The sequence below is a fragment of the Propithecus coquereli genome, unplaced genomic scaffold, assembly GCF_000956105.1.
Source record: "Propithecus coquereli isolate 6110/MARCELLA unplaced genomic scaffold, Pcoq_1.0 Scaffold553, whole genome shotgun sequence".
NCBI lineage: Eukaryota > Metazoa > Chordata > Mammalia > Primates > Indriidae > Propithecus > Propithecus coquereli.
The window spans coordinates 855,875-867,577 of NW_012151430.1; the positions used below are offsets into that span (position 1 = coordinate 855,875).

Genomic DNA, 11,703 nt, shown 5'->3' on the forward strand with positions numbered 1-11,703 from the left:
TTAGAGTCTGATTAACTCCATTACTTAAAGGTTCTCTGTTTCTAGAGTTTATTATTTCTCCTAGTTTTCATCAGTGCCATCTTGTCTCCTTATATATGTCTGGTTTTATTTGAATAGAGGATGTTGCATATGCAAAATTTTTAAAATAATTTGAGGGCTGGGATGATTTTTTCCTGTAATGAGGAGTTGTGTTTCTTCTAACAGTTGCCTGGAAGCACTAGCAATCCTGTATAACCTTAATCCAGCATCAGGTATTGTGAGGTGATTCTAAAATCGGTATTAATTTACATTTGGTCACATTTACTCTTGGGGTGTAATTTACTCTCCAGGGTCCCAGTCTAAATATGGCCCTTCCGTTCTAGCCCTTGGGATTTAGCTTTTCTGCCTTTAGCCAGTGGCTTTCAGAAGTGCTTCTCAGCCTATCGGCCTCCTCTTCAGGGTTCGAAAATATTCTTAGGAGTACAAGCAACCTCAAAGCTCAGATACCGTGTGTGTAGTTTGTGTGTATATATGTGTATATCCAGGTTTTCTGTTTATCTTAGTGATAGAATTCATCCGAATTACCTAACCCACCATTATCAGCAGGGGAATTTTGTGTTGTGATGTATTTTCTTTGTGTGTGGTTTTCGTAATTACAGTAACCCTCTTGAGATAATATAATTCAGACTTGGCTGTTTTCCCCTTTAGAGTATATTTAATTTACACTGTGTGTGTTTCTTTAATGTTTTCCTATAATAAAGTAATGAGAAACCCTGTTTTAAAAATTAAATTGATTTTTCTTAATGGTTCTGAATAGCAGGTTGCAGAGAAATTATTTGGAAAATATATAAGCATACCTCCTGTGTAAAACTTTAAGTACACGGGAACACAGTGTTTGTTTCTTATCTTAACTCCTGTAGCATTTATTCTATGAGATGTCTGTTTTATTTTATGGTTCGAAATGTATTGAACAACCTGTATCACTGGTAAGAGTGTAGCCACATTAAAGATGGGGTGGTGGAGTCATTTCCTTCTGGTGTTTCTTGTATCGCTGTACCTAGCACAGGCATTCATTAAATCATTTTGATGACTAATAAAGCTTTCAGGGGCCAACTACAAATTAATGCCATATCAAGTGTAAAATTGTGTACACTATTTCTTGGAATATTAAATATAGTCAATTTGTTACTTGTCTCAAGTCTTGCTGCCAGCAGACAGCAAGATAATTGCTGTTTTATCCTGGTATTAGCCACCGTTTTGTATTAGAAGGGGTGGGTCGGGGGGCGGGTGTGTGTGTGTGTGTGTGTGTGTGTGTGTGTGTGTGTTTTAATAGCATTCCTATCTCGTACAGTGGAAACAGCTGATATTATTATTAGGGAAGGGAAGAAGGGGCTGAGCTTTTCTTCTGAAATACCATTAGTAATTGCAGTCTTTTTTGAGTTTAGTGGGTTTACCACTATAGGCTTGTCTAATAGTTTCAGAGAGTACAATTGGTTATTATAATTTCAAAAGATTTTTGCTAAGAATGGAAAATTTAGGTTAGAAATGAGGTTGCACAGCAGTGTACATAAAACAAAAATGTGTTGCAGAAGTTACAGTGTACCAAGAACTTTTAAAAAGGTAAAGTTTGACATTTAGAATAACTTAAACTATTTTTTTCTTCAGCTTCCGGCTGATCTTACCAAGATGCACCTCACAGACAACCCTCATCCTCAAGTGACTCATGTGTCTTCTAGTCAGTCTGGTTGTAGCATTGCCAGTGACTCTGGGAGCAGCAGTTTATCTGATATCTATCAGGTAATAATACCTTAGAAGTTTTTGTGCTGTGCATATGACTTTTTTATTGTGCCAGGTATCCCTTGCTTGTGCCTTAGATGGTCACATATCTTTTAATTTGGGTATGAAAGTCAAGCATAAGTCCTATGGAAAAATATGCTTTATATGCTGTTTCAAATTTGTAAGCCAAATTAAATGATCTGTCTTTTAAAAATGATTAAGTTTGGTCCAGCGATGGATATGGTGTTCACTTTCATTTCTTTTATCCAGGTGAATCCATATTAATATATAATGCCTGCTTTGGTTAAAAAAAGGTTCTTGAAACAGCTGAACTTAAACTTATAAAAAGGCAGATTTTTATTATAATGGATGCATCTTCTATAATTGGAAGTCGTGAGGAAAATTAGAACTGCTTTTGCATTACAAAGCCTCTATTGTATAACATGAATAAGTGGCAAATTAAATAGTATATTTACAGACTTTTCCATTTTTAAAAACCCAATAGGAACAATTTGTCAAACCTATAGAGCTCTTCAGTGATCGTTTTAATTGTAGGGAGAAGGCTCTAGGAAGACCCATAAACTGAGAGAATCCTCAACAATCCTACTAAGATTGAACCCAAGTTAGGTTCAGGCCAATGCAGTCTGTTTCAGGATCCAGGTAGTGGAACTTGTGTGATGTTTTCTTTAGCGTAAGACTTGGAGAACAGTTCCCCTGCGGTGTGGTGCTTTATACCCTAGAGCCCAGTGGTTGATTTTGTCAGAGATCATGGATATAGAGCACTTCTAATAAAATAACTAGCGGATGCATGACATTGACGGTTGGTTTGTTCAAGAATTCAAATGTACCATTTATTCCAGGGCTGTCTAGCAGAAATTTAACGTGAACCACATACTCAATTTTAAATTTTCTAGTAGCCACGTTATAAAAAGTAAAAGGAGGCCAGGCGTAATGGCTCACGCCTATAATCATAGCACTTTGGGAGGCTGAGGCGGGAGCATTGCTTGAGGCCAGGAGTTCAAGACTAGCCTGAGCAAGAACGAGACCCTGTGTCTCTACAAAAAATAGAAAAATTAGCTGGGTGTGGTGGCATGCGCCTGTGGTTCCAACTACTCAGGAGGCTGAGGCAGGAGGATCACTGGAGCCCAGGAGTTTGAGGTTGTCTTAAGCTATGACAACACCACTGCATTCTGCATTCTGGGCAGCAGAGCAAGACTCTGTCTCAAAAAAAAAAGTAAAAGGAAATATAAAATTAATTTAGTAATTTATTTAGCACAATATATCCAATTATTATAATTTTAACGTGTAATCAATGTCTTAACATTGATTATTATAAATGGGTTACTTTGCATTCCTTTTTCATACTGTCTTCAAAAGCCAGAGTTTATAGCACTTCTCAGTTGAGACTAGCCATATTTCTAGTGCTAATAGCCACACGTGGCAAGTCGCTACCATATAGCACAGATCTGTAAAAGTAGTGTCATTGTTGTCTGAGGAAAACATTTTAGACTGTGGTTCTACAGAGTTATCCACATTCAGGTATTTTGGAAAATCAGCCTTCTTCTGTTAAGGGAAGTTTGCAGGCAGATACAAGATGAAAAAAAGACAACTGCCATTTTTTTGGTTTCTATGTGGCTTTTCCCAATTTTCATTGCTATGGGTGTCTACATCTCCTTTTTTTGCCATTATACAGTATAGAGAACAAGCAGTTCTACCTGTTCACCATTTTATAGTAGCCAGAAAAAAAGAGTATTTTTTTAAAAGTTAAAAACAGTGCAGTGGATCTGGGGCCACTTACTATGTTCATGTAATTGTTGGGCTCCATGCATTCTGCCCCTCCCCAAAAGAAATATCTTGTATAAGAAGTAAAAGTTGTTGCACACCTCAAAATCAAAGTAGAGCTGTGGCTTCTCTGGACTCTGTTTTTCCAGGAAAGGAATCCTGAGGAAGACTAACCCTGGATCATTGAAGTTCAGGGATTTGGCTGTAGATTTCTCTGAGGATGAGTGGTAATGTCTGGACCTTGCTAAGAGAGACTACATGGAGATGTTGTGTTGACAGATTATAGGAAGCTGGTGTCACTGGGATATTTACATTTCTAAGCCAGATGTGGTCCACTTTTTTGAGCAAGGAGCAGTGCTCTGGATCATTGTGCGAGAAGGGAACAAAGGATAGTACACAAGTGGAGATTAAGGTCACTTGGAAAGGTCAAATGCTTTACTGTGAAGTAGAAGATGATCTGTACACAAATGATTCCTATATCTTTGCAAAGATGATGCAGGAGTTTCTGAAGCACTATACTTAATATTAGCATCTGCAGATTGCCCGCCTATTAGCTAGCCAGCCTGAAGCTGGGGCCGGAGTAGACCTTACTGGTGGTGTTTGGAGGTATTCTGTTGCAGGACCATGGCGCTGCATGTGACTGTCCTGCTTCCAACCTTCTGTACGTTTTCCTTCCTCAGTAGCACTCTCTAAAATGCATTCTACTTTATAAGAGATTCATTGTCAGATTGGACAGACTGTAGACAGGCATCCTTGCCGGTTGTGCGTATTACAAGGTTTTGAAGACAGCACCTTTTCACACCCCAGCAGCCTGAAAGTTACCATTGGCTCTCCTCCTTCAGTCATTGCGTTCAGCACCACATCTTCTCAGATCTGCCTCCTGTATCATTAATTGTATGTGTGTGTATGTGTGTTTTATGTTAACTGTTGTATAATTTACATATAATAAAATTTGCCCTCTCTAGTGTAGCTTACATCAAGACATAGAACATTTCCATCACCCTAGAAAGTACCCATGTGACCCCTCTTCTGACCCCTGGCCCTTGGAAACCACAGTCTCTTTTTCTGCCCTTACAGGTTTGCTTTTTCTGTAAGGTCATGTAAATGGGATCATGTAGTTTAAACAAAAGATGTTGGAAATAAATAAGTATATACACACATATCTACATACTTATATATATTTTATATTTGTATACACAGAATGTAAATCTGAGTTCAAGAGCACCAGTTGGTAACAGTGTTTTTCTACTGGTGGTAAGTTTGTGGGTAATTTTTATTATGTTCTTAAATAAACATTATTAATCTTAAGGATGTAAATAGAGTGTACAGTTAAAAATAAAAGTTGAAAAAAATTGTGGGAAAAGATTAAAGGCATAATTACTAGAGGATAAAAGGAATACAAACAGATTAATAGTAGGTTGGTAAAAATAAACCCCCAAAATACAAGATTTCTAGAACTACAATTAAAAAAATAAATTCATGGCTAAGGTAAATAATATCACCCAACCAAATTGTGTTTGTGTGTGTGTGTTCCAGTCAGATTCTTAGAACTTAAAGGGAAGAAGAGTTGTTAGTATTGGATCCTTGGTATTTGTCTTAACCTCAGGATTCCTCTGGAGTCCCTGTAAAGCTCTGAATACACCCTCTAGTCACAGGTTGTACATTGCCAACGTATATAGATATCTTAGCCAGGGACAGTTGAAGTGATTTTTCTGGTTGTCTGAATTTAAGCATTGAAGAGATATTAAAAGTGAACACCTAGCCTGTAACAGTATAAGCAACACCTTGCAAAGTGATACAAGTATTTTTAATTTGGAGAACTGGGGGGAAGAGAGAAGGGATGTATCCTAACAGCAGTTCTTAACAGGAAAACTGTTTACACCATTTTATATGGCCAATCGTGTGGCTGTTTTCCTTCTTGAGGGTTTCCATGTCTTCTGGTTTGAAAATAAAAGCCCTTGGCTCTCAAAGAAACTTCAAAATAGGCTGGGTGCAGTGGCTCACACCTGTAATCCTAGCACTTTGGGAGGCCAAGGCAGGAGGATTGCTTGAGGCCAGGAGTTCGAGACCAGACTGAGCAAGAGGGAGACTCTGTCTCTACTAAAAATAGAAAATATTAGCCAGGCATGGTGGTGCGAGCCTATAGTCCCAGCTTCTCAGGAGGCCAAGGCAGGAGGATCACTTGAGCCCAGGAGTTTGAGGTTGTAGTGAGCTATGAGGATGCCACTGCACTCTAGCCCTGGCAACACAGTGAGACTGTCTCCAAAAATAAAAAAAGAAAAGAAACTTCAAAATAAAGTATTTACCACGGTCTGACAAAAAAAAAAAAAAGAAAAAAAGTCCGTGGTTCCAGTGTGAATATATTTCTAATCAGATTAGCTTAAAATATAGCTAAAAGTATACATCAAGGTTTTAGAGTGTTCTTGGATAGAATTTTTTTTTTTTTTTTTTTTTGAGACAGAGTCTGGCCCTGTTGCTCAGGCTAGAGTGCCGTGGCGTCATCCTAGCTGACAGCAACCTCAGATTCCAGGGCTCAAGCAATCCTCAGCCTCCCAAGTAGCTGGGACTACAGACATGTGCCACCATGCCTGGCTAATTTATATATATATATATATGTGTGTGTGTGTGTGTGTGTGTGTTTTTAGTTGTCCAGATCATTTCTTTCTATTTTTTAGTAGAGACGGGGTCTCACTCTTGCTCAGGCTGGTCTCCAACTCCTGAGCTCAAACAATCTGCCCGCCTTGGCCTCCCAGAGTGCTAGGATTATAGGTGTGAGCCACTGCGCCTGGCCTTGGATAGAATATTTTATGCATCTTAAAAGAGTACTCAAGAGAATAAGGAATACTTTTTTCTAGATTTCTTTTTCTGTTGATTTCAGCGTTTTCCCAGAGCTGGAATAGTGTGAATTACTATTGAACAAAAGCATTTGCCTTTTCATTAATTCATTCTTGAGTAACCCAAGGCACACGTTTCATCCCCCACATATCTTTTTTGTTAGTTTCTGTGTAGAAAGTAAATGTGTTCTTAAAAATCTCAAAGCTTCAGTGACCACCTCTGTGGCAACACGGTTCCCTGATCCACAGCTCTGGTGCCGTCTCTCCAGACCTCCGGTGCCACGTTTCCGCCAGTGTTCCTTTGTCATCTCAACTGCCCTTGCCCCAACTCGCACTCTCTTCTGCCTGTCTTTAATATCACTGTTAAGGATATCATCCGAGGCCTAGATAAAATGTTTTTGTTTTTTTTTAAGACTGCCATTTTTTTAACTGTTGAAATAAATTGCAAGAATGCAGTGACTTTAATTACTTCTTATTTAAAAAGCTTTAATTCCTCACTGTTATCTAATTCACACTCTTCACTCCAAGTTCCAAGCCTTTCTTCTAACTACAGTCTACAGTCTCATTTTATATCCTGCCATGCCCTCACTCTCACTCGCTCACTCTGCTCTCCGCACATTTACTCTGATGGTGAAAAATGTCAAGCTTGTATTCTGCTTCATGACATACACGCCTGCTACTCCCTGAGTGTGTCTGCCTTTTCCTGGCCTTGTGTTTCCGTCCTGTGCTTCCACCTGCAGCTCCATTTCGTATTGTCCCTGTTGTTTTTCCAGCAGGTAGAGGTGTTCTCCTTCCTTGGAAGCCCACAGCACTTTTTCTCTGGGTCATGCCACTTTTTCACTCTGCTTTTTTTGATAGTTATTTATAAACTTGATATTTTTCATCACCAGAGTAAACGTATGGAGAGCAGTTTGTATCTTACATTTGTATCCCATGCTGAGTCAAGCACAGTGTTGGCACTTAGGAAGTAATCCAAAAATTTTTTTTAGTTGAATTACATTTGAAAGTAGAAACCAATATTGATTCCAAAAAAATGCAGACAGTCTCTGCTAACTAAAACTTCATTATCCAGGGCAAAGGAGATTTGACTTTGCTCGCCTACCCTGCTGTTGAGATGATGGGATGGGCCGGCCTGGACAGCATGGCTACAAAAGACTAATGCCACAGGGTTCTTGCCCTGAGCAGGATGACAAAGAGGAAACGTAGGAACTAAACGGTCCATGAAAAAGATTAAATGAAATAGTATTTAGTAAAAATGGGAATTCAGGAAGGAGAAGCACCAAAAGTCTAAGGTTCTGGCTTACTACTTGCCCTAAATTTGAAAATGTGGTTTTTGTAAGTTTGTGTGACTCTTAATTCCAACCTGTAGTTCCCCTCGTTGTAGCTTCATGTTTATCGAGATGCAAACAGGAAGAGGATATCCTCTGGCAGTTTATTTGAGGAAGGCCAAGTCATCAGAAAATCACCTCAGACTGTCTGCCTCACCAAATTGTATTCACACATAGATAGAGACACATTCATATGACAGGAAAGGAAAAACACTAGATGTTTAATACTTGTCTTAGTCTTATCACCAATATATGTATATTTTCCTGGACTTAATTCATTTATCGTAATCTTTCTGCTGTATACCAGCTGCTAGGGTGAAATGGTTGAAAGGCTAGGGGTCAATCTTCCACGTACCCTACATGCGTGAACACGGAGTGTCTTTGACCCACGTCTTTTGTACCAACTTTCGATATTATCATACAAGTCTCTAAGCTCTATTAAATTTTCTTTTTGTTTTTTTCCCTCCTCTCTTTATTTCAGTTTGAGTAGTTTTTATTGCCCTTTCTTGGAGTTTACTCTTCTTCTAGTTTACGTTTCCTTATTGAAATGCTCCAGTTTTCCTCTCATTATGTTTTTTCCTTTTAAATCCTTGAATTTACTTATAATAACTGTTGAAAGTTCTCGTCTCTTAATTCTATCATCTCTGTCATTCCCAGGTCTCTTTATATTGATTGATTTTTCTTCTCCTGGTTATAGGTCAGATTTCCCAGCTTCACATGTCTGTTAAGTTTTTATTGTATGCTGCACATTGTGGATGCTACATAAAGAAAATTCTTATTTAGTTATTAGAGAATTAAACTTTCTGTCTAGGAACTGCGTCTTCAAAAGTATCATGCAGCGGGTGACTTCTAGTCTTGGGGGTTATCATATCTACCTTTATCTTAGGAACCTGGCTGCCTTTGTTTAGTTAAGGATTTGGACCTTGGTTTCTACTACACATAGTTCTTTTTGTTTATTTATTTTTAAATTTAAAAAAAAGACTTTTTTATTTCCTAGCATGTTTTTGGCCAATATTATTTTTTATTATTAATTCCTATTTTGTCACCTTATCCTTTTGTATACTCTTAATATTTTAACAGCTTAGTATATTTTTTTAAGTAATTTTATTCATTCTTTTTATACTACTTTGAAAAAACACAGCTATAAGAAGGCAGTTATAAGAATAGAATATATTCTTTCCTTTGCATTTAGCTTTAAAGTGTTCCTAAGAGAGTTCCTTTAATAGCCTTCTGCCAGTGCTAGGCCCGTGACTTCTATTCTTCCTAAAGAGCTATCTTCTTAAAAGTCTCATGTGTCATGCAGATGATAATAAGCCTTCTGTATTGTCCTTGTAACTCAATTGCATCTTGCCTTTTATGTTGTGAGCCATCCATCTTTTTATCAGATATAAACCAAAAAGTGGGAATGAGACTAGGTTGAAATAGTCTGGGTCAGGGGATGAAAACTTCAGATTAGTGAGGATAGGGTAGCTTAGGAACTTGAATTTATAATGTACATTGTGCTTAAAATTTGATAAAATGGAAAAGGGCCATTCCTTTCCATATTCTGAAAAATTGTATAAAAAGTTGCTTTAGTGTTCTTGAACACTAGTTTCTTAGATTAAAATCTGTGTAAGTAAATAAGTTAGGTTTAGTCTTTTTAGCATGTACACATGTTTAAATTAAGACTACTTGCCTTTGAAAAGGGACTGTAACCTACAAGCAGGTTTGTGGTTCTAAAAATGTACTACTCAGAAATACTCTCCATTTAAACCCTAAAATTTCGTAGCCAGAAAGCAATTCAGAGCATACTAGTTAGTCACGAGATAGGATTGCCCCTATATGACCCTATCTTAGTCCGTTCAGGCTACTGTAGCAAAATACCATAGACTGGGTAGCTTATAAACAACAGAAATTTATTTCTTACAGCTCTCAAGGCTGGAAAATTCAAGATAAAGGCAGTGGCAGGTTTGGTGTCTGGTGAAGGCCATTTTTCTGATTTGTAGATGGCACTTTTTAGCTGTGTCTTTACATGGTGGAAGGGGCAAATGAGCTCCCTTCGGCTTCTATAAGGGTATTGATCCCATTCATGAGAATTCTCATTACCCAATCCCAATCTATCTAAGTAGTATCACCTTAAAAGGGTGTTAGGATTTCAGCATAAGAATTTTGGGAGGACATAAACATTCATACCATAACAGACCCTTAAGAGCCAGCTTGTCTAATCTTAAAGATCTCAAGTGAGTCTGGATTGTTAACCAGGTATTACTTAAAGCTGTGCAGAAATCCAAGGGAAGTATAAGGCATAGTCTTTAGAAACAGATCGGGACTCTTTCAGTTGCCAATATCAAAGCCCTAACTTGAATGTACAAAAGCCAAAAGGATAATTCATTGACCCTCAGAGGAAGCGCTGGCCTCAGGGAACCTGGATTCTTGCAGGTGTGTCTGTCCCTGTTTGTCTTTCTCTCTCTGGTCTTTCGACTCCCTGTAGCTTGCTTATTTTTACTTCCTCTCTTTCTCTGCTTTCTGTCACCAGTGCTCTTTGCTGCATATGCTGTGTCCTTTCTTTCTCTGTCCTGCGTGCTCTCTTTCTGTTGCTTTGTTGCTGTCTCTGTCTCGTTCTGTGTCTGCCTCTCCTCGTTGGTGTCTTCCTCCCCATTCCCCCGCCCCTGTCACTGCCTATTGGTTTAATTTTCTCCAGTCAGAGAAAGGCATTTTCATGTGGCTACAGATTGTTGTCTACTCTCAACATTTTTCCAGTTCAGCAACCAGAGAAAAAACGATGCTCTGCTTCCAGCTCCAATTACATATAAAAATCTGGAGGAGCCATTCTACCTTACGTTACATAGCCAGGGAACCCGATATTGTTCCCCACTGGAATCTCTGGGTTTAAGAGGGAGAGGAACAGCAATCCCCAACTGTGGAATGATGAGCTTGTATTTTGAGCAGAAAGAAACCTTTTTAAAATATGTATCATTTCATTATATTTTTGATACAGTGTGCAGCGTTGCCTAATTCTTTATAATATTTTGTAAGGAAGGGGTAGATTTAATTAATTCAAACTATGACATGATATTTTTAACATGATAAGTGATCAAGATTTATTTCTGTAGGCTACGGAGAGTGAGGTAGGAGATGTAGATTTAACACGTCTTCCAGAAGGACCTGTTGATTCTGAGGATGAAGAAGAGGAAGATGAAGAAATTGATCGAACAGATCCATTGCAGGGGCGAGATCTTGTTCGAGAATGTCTTGAAAAAGAGCCCGCAGACAAAACTGATGATGACATTGGTAAGAAATACATCCGTTCACAATAAGAATTTGTAACTTTTATGCAATTACCTATTGCCACATAACAAATTACTCCAAAATTTAATGGCTTTAAACAACATATAATGCATTTATCTCTAAGTTTTTATGGGTCAGGAATTCAGGAGCAGCTTAGCTGGGTGGTTCTGGCTCAGTATCTCTCAGGAGGCTGTAGTCACGATACCAACAGGGGGATGCAGTCATCCGAGTCTTCGCTGGCTGGAGCTGGAGATCTGTGTCCAAGATGACTGCTCGCATGGCTCTTGGCACAGTTCCCTCAGCTCCTCTTTGCGTGGGCCTCTCCGTGAGCTGCTTTACAACACGGCAGTGGCTTCCCCCAAAGCAAGTAATCCAAGAGAGAATAAAGCAGATGCTACGATGTCTTTTATGATCCGGATTCAAGAGCGACACATCACTTCTGCCAAATTCTGTTTGTCACACTGAGCAACCCTGATACGATACGGTAGGGACTGTACAAGGACATGAATATCAGGAGGCAGGAATCATCGAGAGCCATCTTTGAGGCTGGCTGCCATGATTGATAAAACAAAAGCTTTTATTGCATTAAACTACTTTAAGCCTTCACGTTCATAAGACATTTAAAACACAATTCAACAATGTCCATTGTCTATGAATTAGCTTTTTTAAAACTTTCGAGTTATGTTTAACAATCATATATTTTATGTCCCTAGCTTGAAAAATATATATATTTTTTA

At 38.5% G+C, this 11,703-nt stretch overlaps 1 protein-coding gene across 1 annotated transcript in view; it reads left to right on the forward strand.

Moving 5' to 3' along the window:
* Positions 1-11,703, forward strand: part of RAPGEF6 (Rap guanine nucleotide exchange factor (GEF) 6) — a 213,525-nt gene that overhangs the window by 89,023 nt on the left and 112,799 nt on the right. Inside the window, exons 7-8 of the mRNA XM_012657631.1 lie at positions 1,645-1,776; positions 10,792-10,969. Of these exons, the coding sequence (XP_012513085.1) occupies positions 1,645-1,776; positions 10,792-10,969 (310 nt within the window). The remainder of the gene's footprint in view (positions 1-1,644; positions 1,777-10,791; positions 10,970-11,703) is intronic.